Source organism: Saccostrea echinata, unplaced genomic scaffold (genome assembly GCF_033153115.1).
Source record: "Saccostrea echinata isolate AGI-Se365-2 ecotype Australia unplaced genomic scaffold, CSIRO_AGI_Sech_v1 ptg000029l, whole genome shotgun sequence".
Lineage (NCBI taxonomy): Eukaryota > Metazoa > Mollusca > Bivalvia > Ostreida > Ostreidae > Saccostrea > Saccostrea echinata.
Genome location: NW_026889778.1, coordinates 37,403,929 through 37,429,620, shown reverse-complemented (window position 1 = coordinate 37,429,620; position 25,692 = coordinate 37,403,929). Strand labels below are relative to the sequence as shown.

Genomic DNA, 25,692 nt, shown 5'->3' with positions numbered 1-25,692 from the left:
TTTGATATGAGAATTGGTTTTATTTTCTCATAGTAAGGTCTGTCATACATTGCGTCTTCAGCAATATATAGTTTTACGAATGGAATGTAAATTGGATTTTTTTAAATGAAGCTGGGTCAACTACTCACATTGGAAAATAAAAGCATGACGTTCAGAAACATGCCAACTCACCACTCATATCGAATCCTGAAAAAAAAAAATACACTTGTAAATTAGTCCTGAGAACGTTTGATTATCAGACGTGAAATCACTCTGTCACTGACAAATTTATAATCTCTATAGGTAGTGCATTTGCCACTATTGAAACACTAAAAGGTAATATAATTTATGAGGCAAAAGTTGGTTCATGATACATGTTCCAAACAATGGCAAAAACATCTGGACTGCTTGATGCTCGTTTCTATAATTGCAATAATTTCGAAATGCTTTCAAACAACAATTACAACGAAAATTTCATTATGAAAACATCTCTTGTTATAGAAAATTTTAAGTCTAAGAAAAATACTATTACTTATAGAATAAAAGTTCTGTATTAAAGATAATGACCATATTATTGTATGAATAAAAAGAAGGTGTGTTATGGTGTTATTTTAGAAGTTATATCAAGTGAATTTCTTTGTATGTGGATACGAAAGTTACGTAATGTTTTAATTTCATAAAAGTACACTATAGAGTGGGATATATGACATTGAGCAAAAAGCAGATTCTCTTTAAAATCACCAAATTAGTTAATTTGGTTCCAGAGATTTATAGATTCACTGATTTCCTGGTAGACTTGTGGGAGTGCAATGATAAATACACGTTTTTGTTGTCTTCTCCCCCTTAGTCAGTATTGACATATATCGTATTCAGAGGAAATCTCTTTGGCGGGGTTTATTTGTATGGAGCAAGGTCAGTAGATAAAGAAAAGTAGGAGGGAGGGATAATAAACCCCTTCCCCTGATAAATTGATTTCAATGTAAGAGCAACAGATTGAAGTCGTCGCCGCCCCCGTTAACAGGACGTGTAGGAAGGCAAATCATAATTCTTTACAAAATTGGTAGATTATTTTTGACTACCACCTGTAGGTATGGAACATTGTTCATGAAGTGGACTGCCGTGTGATACGAACTGATTTACATTCAAAGAAAATAATTCATGAAGCAGCAAGTGGTCATGATATTGGTGCCAGCGTCGGGGCATCTTCGGCGTGTTCGATTCAGCAAGAAATATTGAAAATCTGTTTACTGTCACTTGATAATAAAAATGCGCTCGCCTTGGCGCATTTTGGGGAGGAGTTTTCTTTACATAGCTCTGAACCATTAAATCTTCATTGGATATTTTCATTGTGAAAGATCATTGTTTGATTGAGCAAAACATTAGAAGCGATGGTTTATGATTGACAACAAAGATTTAAAAAAAAAATTAAGAGTTTTCACCCTCTCTCCACCTTTCAAAATTCTTATAGAAAGAAACAAAAGTATCTGATACTCACCTTCGATTGGTTGTGAAAGCCGAGATTATTTTTAATCGCAAACAATAAAAACGAAGCATGATCTAGGAGGGATATTTAAAAGAAACGACGATTGGTTTGGTCAAAAAGTACTGCATTGTTTAAGCGTGAAAGAGAGGTGGTATTTTAGCACAGAATCCGCTTACCGTCTGCCGATAGGGTTGAATAGAGCCATTTTCACCGTTAGGGAAAAACCAACGCTAGAAGATGCTAACATGTTCGACATAGACCACGATGTCATTGAAACTCTAGATTGTTCTTATGTCACACTCGTATCAAAACTTGTGATCAGATCCAAAGAGGGGGACTTCGGTGTTTTATTTTCAACAGAGGCCAGTCAACCAAAGAAACTACATGAAGACCCCGTGCCTCATCATACACTTGTGTCTTAAGTGTGCTTGTCCTACCAGGAATTACAAGATCTAAGAAGATTCTTCTGTGATAGGAAAAACTATCATGATATCTAGGCTATTTATTGATATAAAATTTTTAAAACTCTTGAAGAAGTTACCGTGTTTTGTGAATTATTTTCCCGGGTGGAACGATGTGTAAAGCCACAATCAAAGTTGCTGGTGCCCTAGCCATGCTACTTTATCACATGTTCTTTATCATAGTGATATTGCCTTCATCCATTTCGAGGTCACGGACTAAACTCTCTCTCTGGATTGATGAAAAACAAATAGCTAGCTTCTTCGGTAAGTCCTTAATATATTTTTCCCAGGGACAAATAAGTAATATTTATTTATTGCTCTGTTCTCAGAAAGTAAGTCTCGATTAAGAATTCCGTGTTCGATTTCTCTTTCCGATGAAACTGATTCCCTCGTGAGTTTGACAGGAAAGCATGTTAGTTTCAACGATATCGCTTCTCGCCGACACCAAAACAACCACAGCTTTCAGTTTCCTGGTAAAAGAACACGTAAAAGCTACCTTTGAGCCACTTTGATGAATTCACACTAGTTGTCCCTATAGGATTGAAGGCGGAAAAAATTACAATCTCAGAACCTGAAGTGCCTGTAAGCGATTTGGGTCGTTCTTTTATTCATATTTTACGATCGGAGTGTATTTTTCGTTTACTTTTATGTTTTTGCATGGAATATTTTACAATGAGGCACGCGATAATGTACCAACGTCGTGTAATATCTAGATCATTAATGAATGAAGATTTACTGTTTTAATTACGATACAGACATCTCACAGCATGATTTAAAGCATATCACTCAAAAACAAATATAACAGCCTGAGCTTTAACATTAGAAGTTATATGAAATACGAAGTCTTGCTGTGATGTAATAATTACCACTTTTTAACATATCGGAAAAAGATGGTAGTTGATCTGTTAAAACAAATGAGTTTTTGCTCATTCTTTTTAGACTTTGGGTGCGGATAAATATATATAAATAATTTGTTAATTAAGTTATGAAGGTTGACTTAGTTTATCCTAAACGTGAGAGGCCAATTTCATGATCAGAACATTTTAATATTGTTCAAGGCAGGTGCTAGAGTTTCTTTATACTTGTAATATTTAAATATCATATTTCATCTTTAGCTTTAAAACAATGGCCACATTTTTAAACTCTGCTTTCTACGAGCGGAAGAAACTGAAATGTTATATACATTCATTAAAAATCATAATCAAATATCCGTAGTTTGTCACCTGGAGAAATAAAATTACTTCCAAAATCATTTTAGGTTAATCAGTTCTTCGAATCTATATTACAAGGGCTAGTTTTATGCTGTGCACATGTTAATATACGTTTTATGAATCACCTTAACCTCATTTAATTTTTTAAAAATCTGTTATCAAATTTGTGACAATTGTTACCCGACAAATATTAAGTAATACCGTACTCAAGGCATAATTTGATCATCTCGATTGTCAATAAACGGATAATTCGTATTTCAATGATATTAGATTTATCGTATAATTTGGCTGATTTGTAAATATACACGACAAGTGTCTGTCAATAGAGGTTATTGAAATGATATTCAATGTACACTTAGTGAGGAATTTGAACAACTGATGGAATTTTAATGGAACTTTAATCGAAAAAGAGTTAGTTTCGAAATTAAAGCCTGTTAGACGCTTGTAAAGCACACGGTAAAAATCTTGTTCGAAAGCATAAATAGAATAATCATACAAATGTTTTAGCCTTGGCTAAATTTAAGGCTTGAGGGGAAGCACCTCTTGTAATATGCAGACTCGATGGAATTTGCCCCGTAAACTGTAGGTTCATCTTCGACATGGCCATATATAATTGAAATAAAGAAAAGCCACTATTGACATAATTATACTGCAGAAAATATCGTCTTTGAAAAAGTGGTTGAAAAGTCAGTTAGCACTTTATAACATTTTATTGATGTTCTAAAGCAATTTATTGCAATGAAGAGAATCGACCTTGCACTAGACAATTGCCTCAAGATAAAGAGCAATTCTTAAAGACCTTTTGCAGTTGTACATGTAAACGAGAAAAACAGACATTTTCACTAATGCTGTGCACTTAAAAAAACTCTATAGGTTCCGATATTCAGAATTTCCCGTATTATATCTGGTCTGGCTTTGAACATTTAATCATTAAAATGTCATTTTGCTGCAATTTGAGAGACATTCTTATCAAGATTTCAAACATATGGAATGAATGAATCTAACATACTGTAAATTGAATTTAATTCTTTTAAAATGTTTTATGGACCTCTCATAAACGATAAAAACGTAAGGGAGAAAAAAAATCATAATCTTGAAAAACAGATAAGGGGTACTATTATTTTTTTCCCATTAATAAATATTTTTATCTACCTATAACAATTAACTGTCACCTGTTGAAAGGTAAACATTTTAATGTCTAATATATTTCCATTGAAAGAACACTTTTTTTGAAAAATGATATAATAGAACGACATGATTAAATGTCCCATTCTATGAAAGTGTACATCAAAGTTTAAATCTACCTCGTGATATTATCATCAATTACTTCGATATTATTGTTGCGCAACATTTGATATTTATTATAATGCATCTTAATGAACGTAATTATCAATCATCTGTTCTGGATTATTTATATTTGCTTCGCGAATATTTTTCTCTCAGAAGCTAGCCTATTATATTATAACTTTCAAAGCAACATTCAATTTAATTTGCTAAAGTTTAACTGACTCAAAGAAATAATTTTGTGCTCGAGAGTCATCGTTTTATGTGTTTTGCAGGATACCCCTTGGAAGTTTTCATTATCAGTGATGGATCTGTTGCACCATATTTACTTGATCCGAATGTGGAAGAAAGTATACCCGTAATTCCTCCGGAAGTAGAAACTGTTAACCTCACCTGGGAAGCAGGACCGGATATGGTAAGATAAATTTTGTGGGATCGAAAAGATAAGCGGTATTCCACATCATTGTGTAAAATGAAAGATCCGTGCATTCTGAGTAAAATGCAGATGACCTTGAAAAAACAATTATTTTAAAAATATCTTACTAATTTGTGCATTGTGATTTGTTTTAAATCAGTACACTAAGTCAAATGGCTTATACAATTAACGTTGTCAAAGAAGTATTCTATGGTGTGTACGAACCTAAATGTTTTCCCCCAATAAAATATGCAACTCTGTTCAATTAAACAGAAAACCTCAAAATAATTCAAGGACTATTAATATATTTTTGTTTGTGGTACAAAAATCTGCAACTCTATTCAACTAAACAGAAAAAAACCTCAAAATAATACTCAAGGACTATAAATATATTTGTTTGTGGTACAATGGTTTAGAAAATGCCCGAAACATTTTTTTAATCTCTTTTGTCTATTCCAAAACAAAGATATCCTTAATCTCAAATAGATATCACATGGATACCTAATGGGTCTTTTTTCTTTCTTCCGCCAATTAGTGTCTTCATTCTATAAAGCTATTCGAGCACGACCAGCAAAAAAGCAAATTGCATTCGTCCTAGGACCACTGATCGCTCGTAAATTCATCCGTTTAAAAATTGAATATAAATCCTTTTCCGACACTCATCGGGGTCTTTATACGAAAGCTAAGAAGATAATGCAAATGACATTGAATGGCAACTGAATGACCACAAGAATAAAATGTCTTCGAGGGGTGCAAAAGGCTCCAACAAAAGAATGATAGGGGATAAATCTTTCATATCTTTATCCGGGGCAAACATCAGTTTTGACACATCAAAAGTGTATTTGTAACGGGCGATTTCTTAAAAACTCTTTGTCAGGATTTTGTAGGTTGAAGAACAGAATTTTTGTCCAGATAGAGAAAGAGAGTGTAAGATTTCAAAAAGTAATTATATATAGATAGAAAAAAAACACTCTGGGGTGGAAAAAATTAAAACGACTAATTGTTTTCAATTGTTTATTATCAAAATGACCTTGTTTTTAATTTCGAACAATACAAATAATAAGAATGCACAAATCGCGGGAGGCGAATTGAAAGCTTGAATTTCGCGTCTATAGTACGCAACGAGAGTCAATATGAGCGAGATTTACATTTAGTAAATTAACTGCCAAACTTTCGTCATGCACCGATAAAAAAATCATGAAATGAATCACACATGTATTTTTAATGATTTTTGACAATTAATGCCTAGATGGGAGTCTTTAAATTCTCATTTTAAAAGTAATCAGGCTTTATAAAGCTACTTGAAACAGACGCAAAGTTTTGTTCGCTGTACATACATCGATTTCTCTTAGGATTCAAAAAAAATTAAATCGAACTGAAACAGGGTTAAAATAAGTGTCGATTTTACATCCACGTCAATTTTTTTCCCTTTCGTTGTTCATTTAATCGGTGTTTCTTCTTCGATGAAATAAATCCAACTAAAATAGAAAGATTTACCCACGAAAGTCTCTAAACTGAAACAACAAGCCAATGAAATCATTTTAAAGGATTCTTTCGAACAATTACATCAAAGTGCATTTGAAGATATGTCATGAAACTGTACCCTCTACCCGAAAAATACAGAGAAACGTCACGTTTGTAAAATGCTCTGCAAATAACTTATTACTAGCTATTAAGAAAGCGATACAAACTTCGCCAGGCACTCGACTACACAGATAAATATTTGTGCGACTGTTGAATCAACATTCACCATAATAACAGGAAAGGGGCAACAGATTTGGAACTAAAACACGTTTCTTTGACGTTTATTATAAACAGAAGAACGCGGAGGATGTAGAGAGGTCAAGTGGCGTAGCCATGGCGGATTACGGAAATACCTAAGTTTATGTAAAACACTGAACCCGATCCGATACAGAAAACATTTTGTCTATTTTTAAAGAAATGCTATATGATATTCCGATTTCAGGTGTAAATATGAAGATTACAGAAATCACTGAGCGCTGTGTTTGCGTCTACAGTGTACATTTATGATAAACTGACGATAATCATTGGAAAAAGTACCCCGAGAAAATGATATAGTAAACCTATTGTATAACATACATTTTCCAAAAAGACAAAATTCGCAACACGCTTAAACAACAAGTAGCATTTACTACTGAGTAATTAGACAGGAAGGAATAAAATTAAAACGTCTTCTTAAGCCCAGCTCTGGATTACAACTGACATTGATTGCTCTCTTCATAATAAATTGTCTGCATGTAGGAATGACTTTTAATGTATAGTATTTATTTAATATCTTTCCTCTCTTTAGGTTAAAAAAAACGGGGGTTTGCAAGTATAGCTAAGATTTTTTTTATCCCCCTGCAACATTGCCTATTGACTGGCTCAGTACTGTTGTGGACACGATATTTTGAGTACTATTTGACGCTGCAGAGGTACACAGGGGTACCACCCATTCATTTGAGGTTCAAAAGGTCAAACGTCAAGGTCAATGTTTTGGATATCTTCTTATCAATGGATGGAAACAATATGAAAAGTATCATTTGACCATTTAATCTAAAACTTGCTACAGAAGTAATTAGTGAATGGAGAGATATGATGTATTTGAGGGTTGGTTTGTTTGTTTAATGTCCCTTTGAGAACTTTTTCACCCATATTGGGAGGCCAACACTTTTTTGCATATTTAGACCTACACTCGGCACTTACGGCCTTTGAGCAGTGAGGGGTCTTTTTCGTGCCAGCACCTACAGCGACACGGGACCTCGGTTTATACAGTCTCATCGAAGGGACCGGTCTCCGCGTCACACAGTGGAGTCGAACCCGCAACGCAAGGTTCAACTCCTTACTCCGCGACTCTAAAGCAAACGCACTAACCACTGCGCCAAGCGGGCGACTGTGAATGAGGGTAAAATAGTCATTGTGAAGGTCTCAGTTTTCGTGAGTCATACATAATCAACGTTTACACACCAAAAGTTTCAATTTATTCGTTTTCTATGAAGAACTGACACAATGAAAGATTCTGAAAGAAAATAGTAAACAATACATTCGAGTTTATCCAGACGACAAAAACCTTGGGCTCATTAGAGTCCGTGTCGAGACAAACGCCACGCGAATTCTATTAACACCGCGTGAGCAGCACTGCTATAATGCAGGGTAATTAGAACACTGTCTGCTTCGGATTTTGTCTGGTTTGGCTTTAGCAGATTGGTTAGTGTTCAAGGTTTATGCTTAAAAAAGAATATAAAGTAAATCTGTAAATAATGATGGTAAAGGTCGTGACATCATATTTCTTGAATTATAAAAATAAAATCTATATTTAGACACATTTTTTGTTTCCCTTGACTATTTACATCTTATTCCCGCAGTTATGATATATATCAACCTCAGTAATTATTCAGCATAGAGTTGTGAGCTACTTTGTAGTTTGTTTTCAAAGTATTCTATCAAATCTGGCTTTTTCCTTAGGTAATCTAAATATCATTGGCAATAAAAGATTATTCTTTAATAGGATAGATACGCAAAGGTCAAATTTTGACACAACCAAATTCTTATATTCAGATTTTTGAGTGTAAAGATAAGCTACATGTATGTTGTATTAATCATTTGATGTTGAGCCATTAATCACAATCTTTCTTTCAAAATCCTTGTTCACAGAGAATTAAATGTTGTAAAGTCTACGACTCCTAATTCTTCAGTTTCTGACAGAACTTCCATGCCATTTGTACGTTCTAAGGTATAGGATTGACAGTCTTAAAGTTACTAATTTGCATATGAAGTACAGCATGTATCCTCCAATTTGTCTTTGGAATTTGGATCTAAATATAGGTTTGTTTTAGGGTTCAATGGATCCAGTGGATAGTTGCTATTTCTGCAATTAACATACTGATCATAATAAGCAAATAATTTTCGGATAACGATAGAATGCTTAAAATAGCGAAATATCAGTTATCGGAAGTTTTGACATATAAGTAAAAAGAAATTCCCTCACTCCTCTAAGCTTTGAGACTAAGAAATCAAAATAATTTTTTTTCTATTACATTATCCTACTCAAGTTTGAGCATATGGGCCTTTCGGAAAGTATTAAAATTCTAATTGTTTGATGAAGGTTATCAAAGTGATTTTTCTCAATATAATACGTATCGAAATCTTATGCCATCAAAGAAATTCGTCATCTGCAAAATGAAAAAGCAATGTCAAATTCATGCCATTTATTTCATCCATAAAATATTCCCAAAACTTCGAAAATTTTTTAATAATTTTTGAAGGACGTTGTTTTATTCTGAGGAGATCTCGGTCGCTTTTAAGGTATAGCCTCTCCATGCAAACTTGTAAAGTCCTCCAAATGTTTTATTAGATGAGCAAATACCGATAAGTCTGTACTAACATCTTCAACAGAGATTTAAACAATGATATCATATATTCCAAAGGGCTCTTGAGAAAGGGGTCCAATATTCAGTAGAGAGTTGATAACGTGCAATGATTAAACACAAGGGTGTGACAATCGTGTAAACAGGCTTTAAAAGGCAGTCAGTTAAAAAATTCAAACGTAAAATATGAGCTCTTTTTCTTTTTACTTTTCGATAACGTCAGCGCGTCAGAAACCAACAGATTTATTAGACACATGTTGATTAATATTGCGCTCTCTCTTCAATTGTCCTAATATTAAGGGAGACAGTTATCGGTTTTCTTTTCAGTGAAACTTACTTTTTTTCATCCTGTTTTCACATTTATGTATATATAATGGAATTTATATTTCCCCTGTCAAGTCAATACAGAGTAATTTTTGCAATATATTGTTTATTTGGCGAATTCTTACGTATTATTTATATAAAATGTTTAGTTTCCTTTTCTTTGCTGGTTCAAAATAATTTTTTTGTTCGAAAAATAATAGAATTTAAGGGGAAAAAAAAACCATGTCTCATTTCCTGTATAACTGAATATACATGTATTATAAGACTTCATCTTAGTTAATATTTTTTATCCTATTATTTCTATAACAAATTCCCGAAATGAAGTTCCTATATCGTGATACGACTGATACAAATCATCTACAGGATTTATTAACAGAAACTGAGGTTCAAGTTCTGAAAATGTTAAAGCTTTAAAGGGTCTGAGGTAGATTCCCGTGCAAGTAAATATGTAAAAGAAATCTGACTAACTTTCTACCCACCGAAATTTGTTTGAATGAATTGAAGCAAATGATTGTCACGTTCGATACGAATCTCCGATGCATTCACGTGAACAAGAATTCAACAGCTACCAGGGTGGGCATGCAACTGTTTTACAATGAAGGCCAGCCAAGCTAGGTGTCCTCATTCATTCATAAGACTTTATTTTAACTTTTCAAGGCTATGTCATTGTTGCGGTTATGAGGATGAGCAAGAAAAAGTGAAATCAGTCGCATAATTTCTGTCTACAATTCCATGTTATTTCATTGAAATGAATCGGTGATCGTCATCTTTAAAGAAAATTCCAGTCAAATTTCTATCTCCAATTGCATGTTATTGCAATGAAATGAATCGGCAATTGAATTCTTTAAAGAGCCATGACTTTCTATCAGAGATTTTTTTTATCATACCATTAGTTTTTTTTCTCGTTTTTATTCGGAAGGATTTTGTTCCAGTTTTATTCGCAATCCCTTTTACCACTTCTCCCCTTCGTTAATTTCATACTTCTCTCTCTTTTTTATTAGCATTCCTTGAAGCATTTCATCTAGGTCTGAAAGTCTGTCGTGTTATGCAAAAATGAAGCACGCGCAAAAAAGCCTTATCGTTGTTCTGAAGAGGTGTGCTCGATTGCATCTGTTTGGAATAAGCCGAACCACTAAGTATATTAGCGTGCGTTTGATTTGGAGTAACGAGTGAACAGCGCTATCCAAATCGTGCAAGGAATCTCGATCTATCATACATCATTTTAAACGAGCTTGTCATTAAGATAGAATAACTTTTGATTTATGATGTTATGTGGTTTATTTGTTTAGACAATAAAAAAGGTTTAATAAAAATACGGAACATCAATTGCTCTTAAAAATGTTGTATCTCTTTATAGGACCACTTACTTTGTCAATATTTTTGCTATAATATTAAAAATATTCAATCTTAAAGTTTTCATTTGAACTTCTTATTTGAACTTCATATTGAGTTCATCAATATTGATTCATTTTAAATTCTAGTATTTTGAAGAATTTATAAACATTTTACATATCATGTTCATGAAAGGATTTTTGACAAAGAATTAAATTTGAAAAAAGGGGGAAAATCCCTTGAATCAAGTTTTGCTGAATTATTCTGTATTTTTAAACAATTTTCTTAAGTTTTTATCAAAAGTTTTATTTATTTAATTGTTAAATCATAAGATGATATAAAGCAGTTTGAGATAAATATATACATTCAAAAATTTCACGATTTCTTCAAGTTACCGTGTTTTTCTGTGTTCTTGAAAAAAAAAAGACTAATTAGAGGGCAAACCCTCCTTTGAATGACAATGTGGTATTTTTTCATGTTTATTTGTTTTCTGTCGAGTGCTAGGATGAGTCAATGAAACCCAAATTTAACTATAAAAATGATTAAGCTGTGTCTTTGACATCTAAAGAAATGTTCAGTTGCGAAGAAGACTAGATTTTGCATCAAATGGTTTCATTGGAATGTGTTACCATGTATCTAAGTATACACTAAGGTGGGTGGGGATATTTTTGCACGTGTTTGCATAGAGTTGAGACACTCAAATATTGAACGATTGTAAAAGATGACACTTTTGAATGCTATGTTTGTATCATTGACGAGTTTGCAGTTTTTAATATTGTCAGTAAACAGTGTCTGTCGCCCCGTGCGCTATCGGCAATTTATGATAAATGGCCGCGATCTGAAATAGGCGTGACGAAGAGAACTCGGGACACAAGCAATGAAAACGCGATCAGAGAGGATTACTTCAGATTAAACTGTCATACCTTCTCACGCCTGCTACCAAAAATTACAAATTAATTGGGTTTAATAAACTTTTGTGTGGTTACACGGAGAACTCGGAGGCGTCAGAGAGGCCGACATTGGCAAGAAGCAAATCGTTAAACTCATGTTGCGATGGGCATGTTTCATTTGCTAAAACCGTCAAGTATGTTTCAAGAAAACCACCTCTTGAAATATATTTCATTATTGATAAAAAACAAAACCAAAACAATTTAAGCAATAAAGCTGGACGTTACGTTTTGTTTATTGAAAACATCAATTATCTAATGAATCTATCTGTGGTTTTCTTTATAAGCAGGAACACACGATTGATATGTTTGACATATGGGTTATTATTTTTTTTTGGCGATTTTTTGCAATGAAAAATATGTTTGTTTGTTGAATAATTAAAACATGATTGTTGCAAAATATTTAAACGATATAAATTTAAAACTTCACAAATGAGAGACATAAATCTTCGTAACATTTAAAATTCCATCTAAGTCATTTAGAAAATATTTCTGAAAAAAAATCGTAGGTATCTGAGCGTTAAGACACCACCCATTTCATCAAGGTGGTTCCCCACGCACATTTTCATTTTTTTTTTTGTATAATTATTTGAAGGGGAAAAAAAAAAGATTATAAAAAGTCTTGCGAAACAGACTTTCTTAAAAAATATTTTCGAACATGAATGATTGTACTTTTTTATACTTGGGAAACTCCTTCCTATTGTAAAATGAAATTCGCATATTTCGCCCTAAAAACCACCTGACCCTGAAAATAACGGGGCATCTGCCTTACTTTTTCCATTGACCCGGGAAGGGACAAACTGTCTTGCTAGCTTGCTGTAAAATATCGCGGAAAGCATCGGATCAAAGATGTTGATATGAACCAGTTTAGTCATTTACACATCGTTTAACATTCTCCTGGAAAGACTCTACTAATTATAGCCGGCTGGTCTAATTATTGCCAACGATCATTCTTCTTTTGCCCACCCTCAAACCGGAAGTCGCTTAGGTGCCTGAACAAAATTGCTATAAATGACCTGCCTAATTGAGCCCCCATGTTTATTATCTATAAAGAGGATTATTATTAAATCATTGAAGGAAATTTCCACTTAAATAATACGAAAATGTGGTTAAAATAAAAAAAAAATGGAATGAAAACAAGTAAAGACAACGTGAAAAGGGACGAAAATAAAGTTCTTTTAGAAAGAGAATGTAGAACACGAGAACAATTTCGTGACCATCAAACGATAACAAGACCAAATGTTGCAAAAACTTCACATGCACCGAATTTAAACTACTTAAAAGATTGTCGCTTGAAATAATTCTATCGCCACATGTTTTCCTAATGGGTACAATGCGATAAACGCCCCTACCAGATACAGGATTGTATTTCAGATTAATCCCTCTTTTAAGTTCACTGGTTATACAGGATTATCGGAAAAATTAGTTAACGTATTAATTGAAATCAAATGAACTAATCGAACGTTAATTTTTAAACGATGACTTTACGAAATATTTTGAAAGCTTAAAATACCTCACTCTAATCTCAGGCCCAGTATTCCATTGGAAAAAAAAGTTTTAGGGACATTTTTATAAGAAACGTATACAGTTTTCTGTTTAGTTTGATTTTATTAGCTGCAACACCTTTCTAATGCAAATCCTTTTAGCACATGTTCGTGAATAGCTTCGATTTTCTGATAATCCCGACATTAATGATGTTTGACGATGAGAATTTCTGGTAGTGATCTGTTTGGATTATACTTACAGCCACCAATATAAGTTTGAGTACCATCTTACGACATTCCAAAGCATTATGAGACAAAACACCTTTATAAAATACCCCTTTCAAGTTGATCTGGTAGATTCACATGTAAACAGAGGACATGTAATATATTATTTCTGTGTCTGCGTACATTATTCCTCATGGATACTTGCATATATCTTTTAAATGAAGACATAATTTACTTAAGTATGTTAATACTTAGATAAAATACACGTAAATACGAACATTGAATCATTTAAATTTGATACTTCGACAAATCTTTTTTAAAGTAGAAAACACTGGTACATTTATGAATGAATAACATTCTTTCCAAGCAAACAAAACACACTTGTATTAGGTTTTAAGTCAATCTTAGAGAATACAGTACAAATGATTGCATTTTGTCTAAAATATCACAAAGAGTTGCAATTAAAATACCCAAAGTGTAAGAAAATTTAAGAGGAAATCACCAGCTCACGAAAATTATTTTTTCTAATTCAGGAATATATAAATCAAATTCAAGTAAATTAATAATCTTTATTAGATGATGGTACATGTAAAATCCTCCTTAAAAATCTCTCTGCAGAACAACATGTATTTATACATGCATGTACTTTTTTTTCAGTTCACTTACTGGTTTGACGACTTACAATCCATGGATGAAAACCTCTTGTATAAACCTCTTCTTAGCATTCCATCTTCTGGTGTCATACCGGACGGACCAAAAAGTAAGCTTTACCGACGACACAATATCAATTTCATTAGAGTCAGGAAAATGTTCTACCGACACAATGTCAATTTCATTAGAGTCAGGAAAATGTTCTACCGACACACACAGTGTCAATTTCATAAGTGTCAGGAAAATGTTCTACCGACCCAGTGTCAATTTCTATAGTGTCAGGAAAATTTCGTTCAGATTCGACGTCAATTTCTATGCCAATTTCTATAAATTCTATAAAAGCAATGTTACCGAATAATTATTGAAAGTAGCTCGGCATATGTTGCCTCTACCACAATATGATTAGAAAATTTCTACATCTGTAAAGTCAAAAATTATAATGTCTAGAAAGGAAGAGTTTACCACCAAAAGGTCGGAAAACAATCGATTACCATAGTGCAGAAAGGCACCCTCTATTACATGCATACTACTCACACTATGTCAGAATGGACCCCTCTGTCACAAAAATATCGGGGAGGGGGTATATTAGCAAACAGTTTCCACCACAATGATATCAAAATGAATATTTTTTTCCACTTTCCACAAAGAGGTCAACTTCTAAAAATGTACCCCATGTATAATACGACAGAAAAGACAGCTTTTGACAGTGTCAGAATAGACATGTTTTATTACTATGAGATCAGAATAAACATGTACTTTCTACCACTACGATATCATAGAATATAATGTTTATTGCTAAAATTGGCAATTAGTTAAAGCGAAGATTAGATTCTACTCTATATTTTTGGAACACAAAAAAGGCTCAATAAATTAAGAATCTAGTAGACTGAACATTCCATATACCTGTTAATAAGCTCTAAACCAGAAACTCCTATCAGGATCCAACATTCATTTGCTTCGATGGATGGACTATTATTTTCATTTAAAAAAAAAAAAACAAAAAACAAAAGGACTCCTTAACAGCTGGCAACTTGAACAGAAAAGAAACCGTTTTTTATGCTAAAATGTTTCAAGAATTTTTAATTCTAGATTTGCAGTTTTTGTTAAGGGTCTTTTGTTTTATTAAACACATGTGTTTCAATGTGCACGAAATGTTCTCATTGACTTGACCCAAGTTATATGAAGGGATAAAAATTTAGATATGTAATCAAATTATTTCAAATATCCCGCGTTGTTTTTACGACTTATGACATACTGATATACTGTACAGCTGCATAAAAGATGTTCAAATATTATGAGTGTTGAATTAACTTATCATGTTTAGCTTGGCAATAAAAATGTATCGCATATTATATAAACAGGAGGCTATGATACTCTGTGTATATTAATATCTCGTTTATAAAAATATTCTTTCCAAGGATCTAGAAGTTATCGTAGACAGATAAAGCGGTTAAACTTAGATGAAGCATCTTGGTATCATGTCCAGAAATGATTCACATCGCAATAAACCTCCAGTTCGTATCACCAGCCGTTATAAATATTACATAATTAAACGTTTTGTCCCACAAATATCCAAAATTATCGCTGATTCCATGTCACTCCTAGACAGATATGTGACTGTGCACGATAGCGAAAGGGAGGCCAAGAATGGATGAGCGCAACGTTAAAGCAGTGCTTCGTTTACTGTTCATGCTGAAATACTTAGGCCTCAATATATCCAGGGGAATGACAACATGAATTAAGCAAGATTTAATGAATTATTGATAATATCTATGAATTAATGGGAAATGTGAGGAAAATGTTATCTCCTAAATATTAAAATCCAGTAACGGCTTCGGTTATCGATAGTTCGCCTATACATCAAGGAAAAATTAAAATTCTAGTTTTATCTTGGAAAGGCATAATCATTTAATTTATCATTTATATAATATAATTTATATTCATTTAGCAGTAGGTAAATTAATACGGAAAATAGTCAAATGTTTTTCTCTCTGAAAAGTATTTTCCTGTTTAATCTGTCCGACTTGAGATTTTTTTTCCATGAGAATTTAAGATACATGTATATGTTCGGAACATATTTGTACAGGTAAATATTTGATTTTATATAAAGTTATAAACACATAAAAAAGGATAAAAATATTTCGGTATGTATTTCAACAAAAGCTAATTATATCGCCAAGTGTCGGAGAGAGACGAACTTATCTAGAACGAGGCTAATTAACCGTCAATATTCAGAATATATTGCTCCAGTCTCAAAAATATCTAGACAACGAACCTATCATTGTGGAGTAAAGAGCACGGGAAAAGAATTTTATGCGATAAAAATTAACCTAAAGCCCTAAAAGAAAAATGATTTTACAATTAACTTCAAGAAAATCAAATATTTGATCCGAATCTTTCTACACGTGTTTTCCATCACGAGGGTATCATTGGGTAGTAAATTGGTACACGGGAAGTACCTCAGAATATACGTTTTTATCTACATGGTGTCATTGCACGATTCTCCATCATGTTTTATGACAAACGGGGGTAATTTTAGTTCATTTCCCTGCTGGGGAGAGTGAAAGTTTAACCATCTTAACAAGAGCTTCGTTTTATCGTTCGTCTGTCAAACGTAGAAGTTTTCATGCGTTAGATTTGTTTTGTTCCAATGTATAAGAGATACTGCCAAGTCCTGGCTTTTGTCTGCGATTGATTTCAATCTTGTCTGCAAGGCGAAGGTCTTCAATCCGAAGATTTTAAAGTACAAGAGAGAAAGGATAGAAAAGATGTATTAGAAAGTAGAATACCTTTCAGAGATAAATCTTTACTACAATAAAAAAAATTGAAGGCCTTTTTGAAAAAGTGTCAGAAAAAATGTGATATGATTTAAATTTGAGGACATGTCCTAAAAATAACTGGATAAAATAATCATAGTAACCAACACACTTACCAAACAGAAAGGATGTGCTCCTAATTGCAAACAATGGTTAATAATGACACAACATACTAATCTATTATTTACATCTGTTAAGTCTGCATCAAAATTATATTTGCTATGTCTGCATCAAAATTGCCTCTTGTTGTTTGAATTCTCTAAATCTCAATTTCTTTCACATGCAAACATTTAAAAGCCATTCCAATAAATTCCATAAAACTTGTTGCAAAAGTTTCAAAAAGATAAGCTTTGTAATTTCAAGGGTTTCCTCCCTACTTTCAATAAATTAGTACAAGAGGCAAACCCTCAATAAACGATTATACTGCTATCGAGTACATATCGCTCACTCTAATAGATGCTTGAAACCAAAGCGTTTGGTCGACATTGACAAGGTTATCGAAGAAGCGATATTTCCTTTCAATGGCGATACGTATTGGGAAATAGAACATAACAAAGGTTTACTGTACACAAACAATTTTAAAAAAATATTTCGTAACAGCTCCTTCAGTGTTCTTTTCTGTATCGATTACATTCATGCTTAAGATTTTAGGAAAGTTTCCACATTCCTTCAAAAATCATTCAGCGCTTAATTTTTCAGTGTTACATGCCTTTGTCTGTCTTTATTAAATTTCTTAAATTAAAAATTTAAACTCAGTCATTTTTGTGACATTTTGAAAATAGGCACTTGCATTACTTAAATTTCAACCGCCTACTAAACAATTTCTTTCCTTGATTTTCAAGGTCATCCAAAACATGCCCTTTGTAAACAATGGTGAAGCAAATTGTTGCTGCTGGTCTTAATGCCTGCATTGATGCTAGTCTTAATGCAAGCAATCTTTGCTTTTAACCTAAATCTGTGTTGTGAACATCACCCAAGGTCATGCCGCTAAGGTCAAGGTCACTCAAAAAAAAAAAAAAAATGTCTGTTACCATGTACATCTTTTGGCAAAAAAGTTCTGGTAACTAACTCAAGAAAAAGGTAAACATTCTTTAAGTAACAACTTTCTGACATAGTTTTCAACTTGAAAATATTTGTAGAGAGCACTCACCCTTCACTTAAAGGGATATGTTTTAACTTGATGTATATCGTGATTATATTTTATTTTGCATAATATACAGTGCCAATTGATAAAAATCAAAAGTCAGTAGGTAATCCTGTGTAATGAAATAATTCTCTTTAATGATTGTGATTTACTTACTGAAGAATGAATTTAAACTGTACATGTTAACCTTTGCTCGAGAATTCAAACCTATTCAAAATTTTGCTTAATTTCTGTCATTAATTTCTGTAAATCCCAACAAAATACGTGTATATATAAAGATGACTCTTCATTAAGGGGCATTCTACAGTAGGTCAGAGGAAATAGTTTTGCAATATAATCTTGACAAAAGAGTCTTCACAGATAATGCTACTTCAATGAAAACGTAGATTCTCTCTTTCCTTTTCAAAGGTGTGAAATGTGTTCAGAATATCAAGCATGGTTGAAACATATTCAGTTCCTGTTTGATGTTTCTTACGTCATCGCCATAAAACAAAACCGATCTTCTATCACTCAAAGCTTGCATTTTTAAGAGAATGCATTGTTCACTTTCTTTTATCACACTCTTTATACTTAAAGGTATAGCGAAGGTTGACATATATGTCACTAGTTTTAATCTTATATATCAAAAAGTCATGCTTTATGACGTCACAATTATTCTTTTAAATATTCTCTCTAGTCAAATATGAACTTTGTTCATTTGTGAATTACAGATAAACAATAACCAAAAAAAGTGATTAAATTTCCATTTACATTTTTGAATTTAAGTGCTAAAAAAAGTTTGCAATAGAAATCAAAACCTATAGTTGTCAAAACACGTGATGAACAAACTGTACAGTGCTGTTTCATGTTGGTGAGATTTAGAAGAGACGATCAGATGAAGAAAATTCGACCTTTCAAACGACAAGCAAAATTATTATGTAAATATTAGTGACTATTATATGATCCCTATTAGTGTTATCTGTCAATATACTACCTTAAATTTAATTAATTAAGGATATTATGTTTTATTCAGTTTTTCAGATGTCTATACCATGTACGGGTCGAGACACGGGTATTGCTGGACTAGAACTAGGATTACAGATATTCAATAAACATGGTCGACCTATACGTGGATCGCCCATGAAGTTGAAATTAAAGAAACAATGCAGTGCAATAGGTATAAAATGGCTTATTTAAAAAAAATTTAAATACTTTGACTTAAGTTGCTGAGTGCAGAAGTAATTGATATATATTTAAAATTCCACAATTTATCTATACCCTTACGAACTGTGTCTACTCATAAATCAAAATTGTCCCCTAGGGGTATAAGCACTTTCTTCAAAAGATTTGAAGTGTGTTAATATGTATATTTTGTAGTTGCGTCTGATCTCTGTAACTTTGAGTGTTTGAATGGTGGACGTTGTGGTCAGTATGGCTTTTGTGAGTGTGCCCAAGGCTTCCACGGCCCTCGCTGTGAAAAATGTAAGTATATTGCACTTGAGACTGTAATAGCCAACATGCATATGAAATGCACAATGAATAAAGAAACACAACTCCAGTGTCAAAATAAGATCCGTGTTTAAGGCCTGTGAAAAATAAATCACTTTCCTCTGCATACTTATATTAATAATCATAGCAATAAGTCACTGAAATAATCTTCCTTCAATCTTACTTTATACAGCAGCTGCAGACTTGTCAATAAAATCTGAAAAACCACTTACCATTATTCTCAGCAAATAGAAAAATATTATGCGTTTCATATCTGCGCATACAGTACAATGTAACATCTACAAAATATTTCATATCTTATTATCATTTTGCACTTTTCTCTTTCACAAGATTGTCTCTTCATCAGTTAATACATGTAATAAATTTTCTGTCTTACGATGACGTAATTTCACATTTCACAGCACTTTGTGATCCTGCTTGTGAAAATAACGGCACTTGTATGTCACCGGAAGTGTGTATTTGCCCCGATGGTTTTTCCGGTAAAAGATGCGAGAGGGGTAAGGATGGGGATAGCAATCAATGTATGTTGTGCCTTTTCTTTTTCAGATGATACGTCATTTGCATGAGAACAATTAGAAAACAAACATCAGATTGGGAATTCCAACGATAGATTGATTTCGGTTAAAATTACTGACATTTTCCGGACACATATAAAATTGCATAGTCATCAAAGTAATTTAAGTGTGCTGTAAATCGAGTTTTGATATACAAAGAAAAAAAGGCTGCTATAACAGGACTGTTTGAATTCTAAAATTTTGTTTTAGTGCAAATGGCAGCGTCGATGTTGTAATCTTTTTTTTATTCAGATAACTATAAATTCCGTAACTTACTCTTTCTTTGTTATACATTTTTCCTTTGAATTTCAACAGCTCTATGTAAATCACCTTGCCAGCATGGCGGTCGATGTATACAGGAAGACGTCTGCTGGTGTACATCTGGTTACCTTGGAAACGCATGCCAATATAGTACGTCTTTACGGTTGTCAAGTATTATACAAATCACCCCTTTTTTACTAAAACTAAATATATATACCCTAATCAACACAGGAGTATATTTACTTTTGCATAGAACATTATTTGTTGCACATAAAAAATATCAAATCAAACATCAGAATAACATTTATGAAACGAACAGTAAATATGAATGGTAAAATTTTTAAGATCTCATACAGGCAAACAACCCTCCACTTTGTTGCATGTACTCCTTTTTAGGCAAATGCAAACATTGTTTATCTTATTTACACATGTACAGGCAAATGTAAACCTTGTAAACCTCTTTACAGGCAAGTGTAAACTGTAAATCTCTTTACAGGCAAGTGTAAACCTAACTGCCAAAATGGTGGGACCTGTATAGGCGTAAATAAATGCCGGTGTCCGGTTGGTTACCAGGGTAACTTGTGTCAGCAAAGTGAGTACCATTGCATTCATTTTCTCATCAGTTTTGCTGGAAAATAAATCAACAATGTTTAATTAGCCAACATCGTGAAAAAATGCAAAGCTCGAAAAAGATAAAACCAGGATAAATCTAAAAGTCAAAGGACTTTGCACTTTGTAAAAGATAAGATCGCTCAATTTGCACTGATGCTGAAAATCGTTGTCTCTCTTAAGACATTGTCAATAACTTTATACTTTTAACAGGGTCATAAAATTGAGCTTTAGTACTCCAAAAACAAGTTTTGCTGATATGAAAGATATTCTAATTGCTATAACAGGACGTAGTAGGAGACGAAAGGGCATTAAAACTGGATATGGGAAAAAGAAGAAAAACAAAAAGAAAAGAAAGAAGAAGAAGAAGAAAAAGAAGAAGGGAAAGAAGAAGAATCTCGATAATAAAAAACCAAGGAATCCTAAAAATAATAAGAAAAAGAGGACGAGGCTAAAATTAAAACGTATGTAAAATTAAATAATTGAATCAGATAATAAGAATTTTTTTTTCAATTATGTTTAATATCAGATTCAAGATCTGACACTTTCAAAATACATAATGATTCAATCCCTTTATGAAACACAAAAATAACAAGAGGGCCATGGGCCACAACACTCATCTGAGTAACTATGGCTCTGTTGTTCTTCAACAGCAGATTTTTTACCCTTTCTATTCCAATCTAAAACTTTGATCACATATTGTGGCCCCACCCCACTCAACCCCCGGCTTTCATGATTTGAACAAGCTTGATTCTAAGCAACCTGAGGATGCCTCCATATAAATATGACTAATCATGACTTTCCTGTTCTTTAGAAGAATATTTTAAAGTTTTTTCCTACAGAATCCTAGCCTAAATATGTATCAAACATTGATTGCTCATTGTGGCCCCGAACTATACCCTAACAAAAAAATGCTATAGTAAACTATAGTTAACTATAGTTTACTATAGTTAACTATGTAGTAAATTAAAGTTCCAAAGTTTTTACTATAGTAAATCAAAGTTCCAAAGTTTTCACTAGAGTAAATCAAAGTTCCAAAGTTTTTACTATAGTAAATCAAAGTTCCAAAGTTTTCACTATAGTAAATCAAAGTTCCAAAGTTTTCACTATAGTAAGTCAAAGTTCGAAAGTTTTTACTATAGTTAATTAAAGTTTCAAAGTTTTTCCTATACTTAATAAAAGTTTCAAAGGTTTTTCATTAGCTTAACAACTTATGTATTTTTATTATTTTTTTATTATTTAGCCGTTTTAGGGGAGGGGTGGATATGGGGTTGGTTGGGGCTGGTTTTTGTTGTACATCTTTATTTAAATATACAAAGTAGTTAATTCAAATGCAATATTTACATTTATAAATTAAAAAAAAATACATGTTGACTGAAGTTGATGAAGCAGATATTTTGATTCTAAATGACACAATAATATATTATTTTTTTCTCCATAAATAAGACTTACGTTACATCTGCATAACATTAAAATTAAATGCATTGAAATAAATATTGCCTATTTATCGGCGCCAGCGACAACCTTTACATTAAAATTCATATCTTGTACATTATTCTTTTAGGGGAGGGGTCGGGTTTTAAAAATGTTCCCTAAAGCTTTTATGAATCTTAAACTTGAAATATCATAAAATGTAAAGAATGGGAATCAAAAACATAATTCCACAGGATTTATCGTACTTAATCAAAGTTTCAAAGTTTTTACTATAGTAAATCAAAGTTTCAAAGTTTTTACTATAGTAAATCAAAGTTCCAAAGTTTTTACTATAGTAAATCAAAGTTCCAACGTTTTCACTACAGGAGATCAAAGTTCCAAAGTTTTCACTATAGTAAATCAAAGTTCCAAAGTTTTCACTATAGTAAATCAAAGTTCCAAAGTTTTCACTATAGTAAATCAAAGTTCCAAAGTTTTAACTATAGTAAATCAAAGTTCCAAAGTTTTAACTCAAAGTTCCAAAGTTTTAACTATAGTAAATCAAAGTTCCAAAGTTTTAACTATAGTAAATCAAAGTTCCAAAGTTTTTACTTTGGTACTATAGTTAACTATAGTAAACTATAGTTAACTATAGTTTACTATAGTATTTTTTGTTAGGGTAACCCCGGGGGTCATGATTTGAACAAACTTGAATTTACATACCATAGGATGCTTTCATCTGCATATGACAAATTATGGCTTTCCTGTTCTTTAGAAGATTTTTAAAGATTTTTCCTTTACAATCCTATGTAAAACTTGATTGCCCAATGTGTGACTCTAGTCCAGGAGCCAATTGAGCTTTTCTGCTTGCATTTTGTCCGTCCTACATCTGTCCGTCTGTGTAGCTGTCTGTAAGCTCTTCACATTTTGGACTTCTTTTCAAGATCCACTGGTCCAATTTCAAACAAACTTGCCACAAAGCATCCTTGGGAAAAAGGAATTTATATTTGTTTCTTCTTGGGAAGAAGTTCAAAATATGAAGAGCTTGCAGACAGACAGACAGAGGGAGGACGGACAAAATGCGATCAGAAAAGCTCAGTTGAGCTTTCAGCTCAGATGGGCTAAAATATTACATGTGAAGGAAGGATTTTGAATAGAATTAATGATAAAAGTAATATTTTTTACAGGAAAGAAAACGTTACTAGCTGATATAACTAGATTTGCTAGACGAAAACGAAGGAGGCAACAAAAGCAACGTGAGAGAGCACAGAGACGAAAAGAAAAAGCAAAAAGGAAACGAAAGCCTTACGTGAGGTGATAAAGGGCAAAACCTTTGTAGAGTGGACAACTTTTATACGGATGTCTATCTGATCTGTGTATAGCATTATTATTATACGTGCATTGTGCCGGTTGAAATAATACGGGTTTCTAATAGACACAACAGAAAAAGGAACTTAAAATTAACTTAAGTCCTATCCTCAATGTCTGTGATAACTCATATGCATTGTAGACAATGAAAGTGAGTGCATGTGAAGCAATGTATTCACTATTTTTAAATATGTGCTTAATTATGCTGATGTGTCAATGCAATATTATAAGTTTTATTATAATAATTATAATAATATTTTAATAATCCAAAAAAAATGCTTTTATATCTGTTGGAAAAATATGTGAGCTAAATTTAAACTTTTTTCTTAACATTTGTACAATGTACTTGTGAAAAAAAGAAAGAAAATGAAAATTCATTATGAAATTTTACGTTAATTTGAATACGGAAAATTACAGTTATTCTTCTTGTTAGGTAAAAAATCACAATTAAAAAAATTAAAAATTAAAAATTAAAAGTAACTTATTTTCAAATATTGCAATTTGAATGTAGACCATACAATCCGTAAGTGAGTTGCTTCTTGAAGTGTTGAAATGAAAGGAACTGAATTCACAGGAACGTCTTCTTCACCAACCTGTCTGCAAGACGTAAATAGTAACACATAATTTAGAACTGGAATTATTTTTATACTGGTAATCGACATAATGTATATGAAATTTGAAATCTTGAGTAAATGAATTCTAAAATCTCAACTTTTTTTGGCGAAGCATACTTGAGGGCTTTAAAATATCTTTAAAAGTTGAACTAACTTCTATTGTCTAGAAAAAAGTATGGTAAAGAATACTTATCAAAGTTTTGAGACTAAAGGTATGCTTTTTAATAATTCTGAAGTTGAATTAGTTTTGCAAGAGTAAAAATAAACATGGTTAATTTTATATAATTATGTAATATAAAACTATACTCACACATTGCCGTTTTCTATATTTATTAATGAAAAACTTGTGTGCTATTTGAATAATTGTACAAAACACAATGATCGAAAATAAATTATTTTATTCTAAGAAATATCTGTTTTAATCACCGAATTATTGTTGGTTTAGTTCTGCATAGTTGTAATTTACAAAATTAAGTCCTAAATGCTCTTAAGAGAAGGCGTTTTTTCCCATGATTTCATCCTGCATAACGATCTTCCGCAACACCTTTGCTCCAAAGATATCCGGGGGTCTTTGTTTTTATTATTTTTATACAACAGACCACCTTTACTCCACCAACGCTTTTTTTCAGGCAATTTCCTGCTTGATTAATGAAAATTTCTGGTGTATGATTAATGAAAGATGCCGAATACTCTGAATTCGAGGCGATGGATGAATGGCAGACCGCGCCAAATGGCATCCATCTTGACATAGAGAAACACAATGTGTATTGTTTATTATGGGTGTTTTTCGTTTAACAATACAGGTGGCAATGTTGGAATGTTTTGTCAGATTATAGGGCGATATGGTGAGGAAAGTGATGTTCCGCATGATTGATTCTTTAAGAAGTTCCTGAAACGTATTTATTCCCAGAATAAAAAAAAACACCCAAAATGCTCGTTGATGGATCTGAGAGACCAGGAATGCATGTTCGATGTTAGATACAATGTTTTATCAACCTTTCCATATCTGTAAGATTAATGGAGCAAGAGAATAAGATAGAAAAAACAATTTTTAAATCGTTAACGACCCGGATAAACAGTATATAATCGCTTGAGAAAAAAGGAAAGTACAAGGCAAATAGACATTAAAAAAAGCACAAAGGAGATTTAACCTTGGTTCATTCGTTTTTGTGGGTTTAACCCTTGTTTTAAAAGTTTACTGAATGACTTTTTAAGAAATAAATGAAACATAAATACTGTGTTGGTATACATGTTTATGAGAA

General features: G+C 32.5%; 1 protein-coding gene across 2 annotated transcripts; it reads left to right on the top strand.

Moving 5' to 3' along the window:
- The first annotated feature begins 1,078 nt into the window (after nt 1–1,078).
- LOC133194795 (wnt inhibitory factor 1-like) lies at nt 1,079–24,084 on the top strand. 2 transcript variants are annotated; one of them, XM_061330702.1, is made up of 10 exons: nt 1,079–2,187; nt 4,694–4,833; nt 14,170–14,272; nt 19,136–19,279; nt 19,480–19,584; nt 20,013–20,108; nt 20,481–20,576; nt 20,923–21,018; nt 21,323–21,499; nt 23,636–24,084. In XM_061330702.1, exons 1-10 carry the CDS (start codon nt 2,037–2,039, stop codon nt 23,764–23,766), a joined length of 1,239 nt encoding a protein of 412 aa, XP_061186686.1. In that variant the 5' UTR covers nt 1,079–2,036; the 3' UTR covers nt 23,767–24,084. The 2 variants fall into 2 exon arrangements, with proteins under 2 accessions (XP_061186686.1, XP_061186685.1); XM_061330701.1 differs by having other exon boundaries at nt 20,013–20,132.
- The last annotated feature ends 1,608 nt before the right edge of the window (nt 24,085–25,692 follow it).

What these genes read in the sequence shown, in the direction of transcription:
- LOC133194795 (XM_061330701.1), top strand. Translation starts at nt 2,037, where the DNA reads ATGTGTAAAGCCACAATCAAAGTTGCTGGTGCCCTAGCCATGCTACTT. An exon ending in CGGCCCTCGCTGTGAAAAAT is followed by an intron (nt 19,585 to 20,012) that starts GTAAGTATATTG and finishes CACATTTCACAG; the next exon opens with CACTTTGTGATCCTGCTTGT. An exon ending in TGGAAACGCATGCCAATATA is followed by an intron (nt 20,577 to 20,922) that starts GTACGTCTTTAC and finishes ATCTCTTTACAG; the next exon opens with GCAAGTGTAAACCTAACTGC.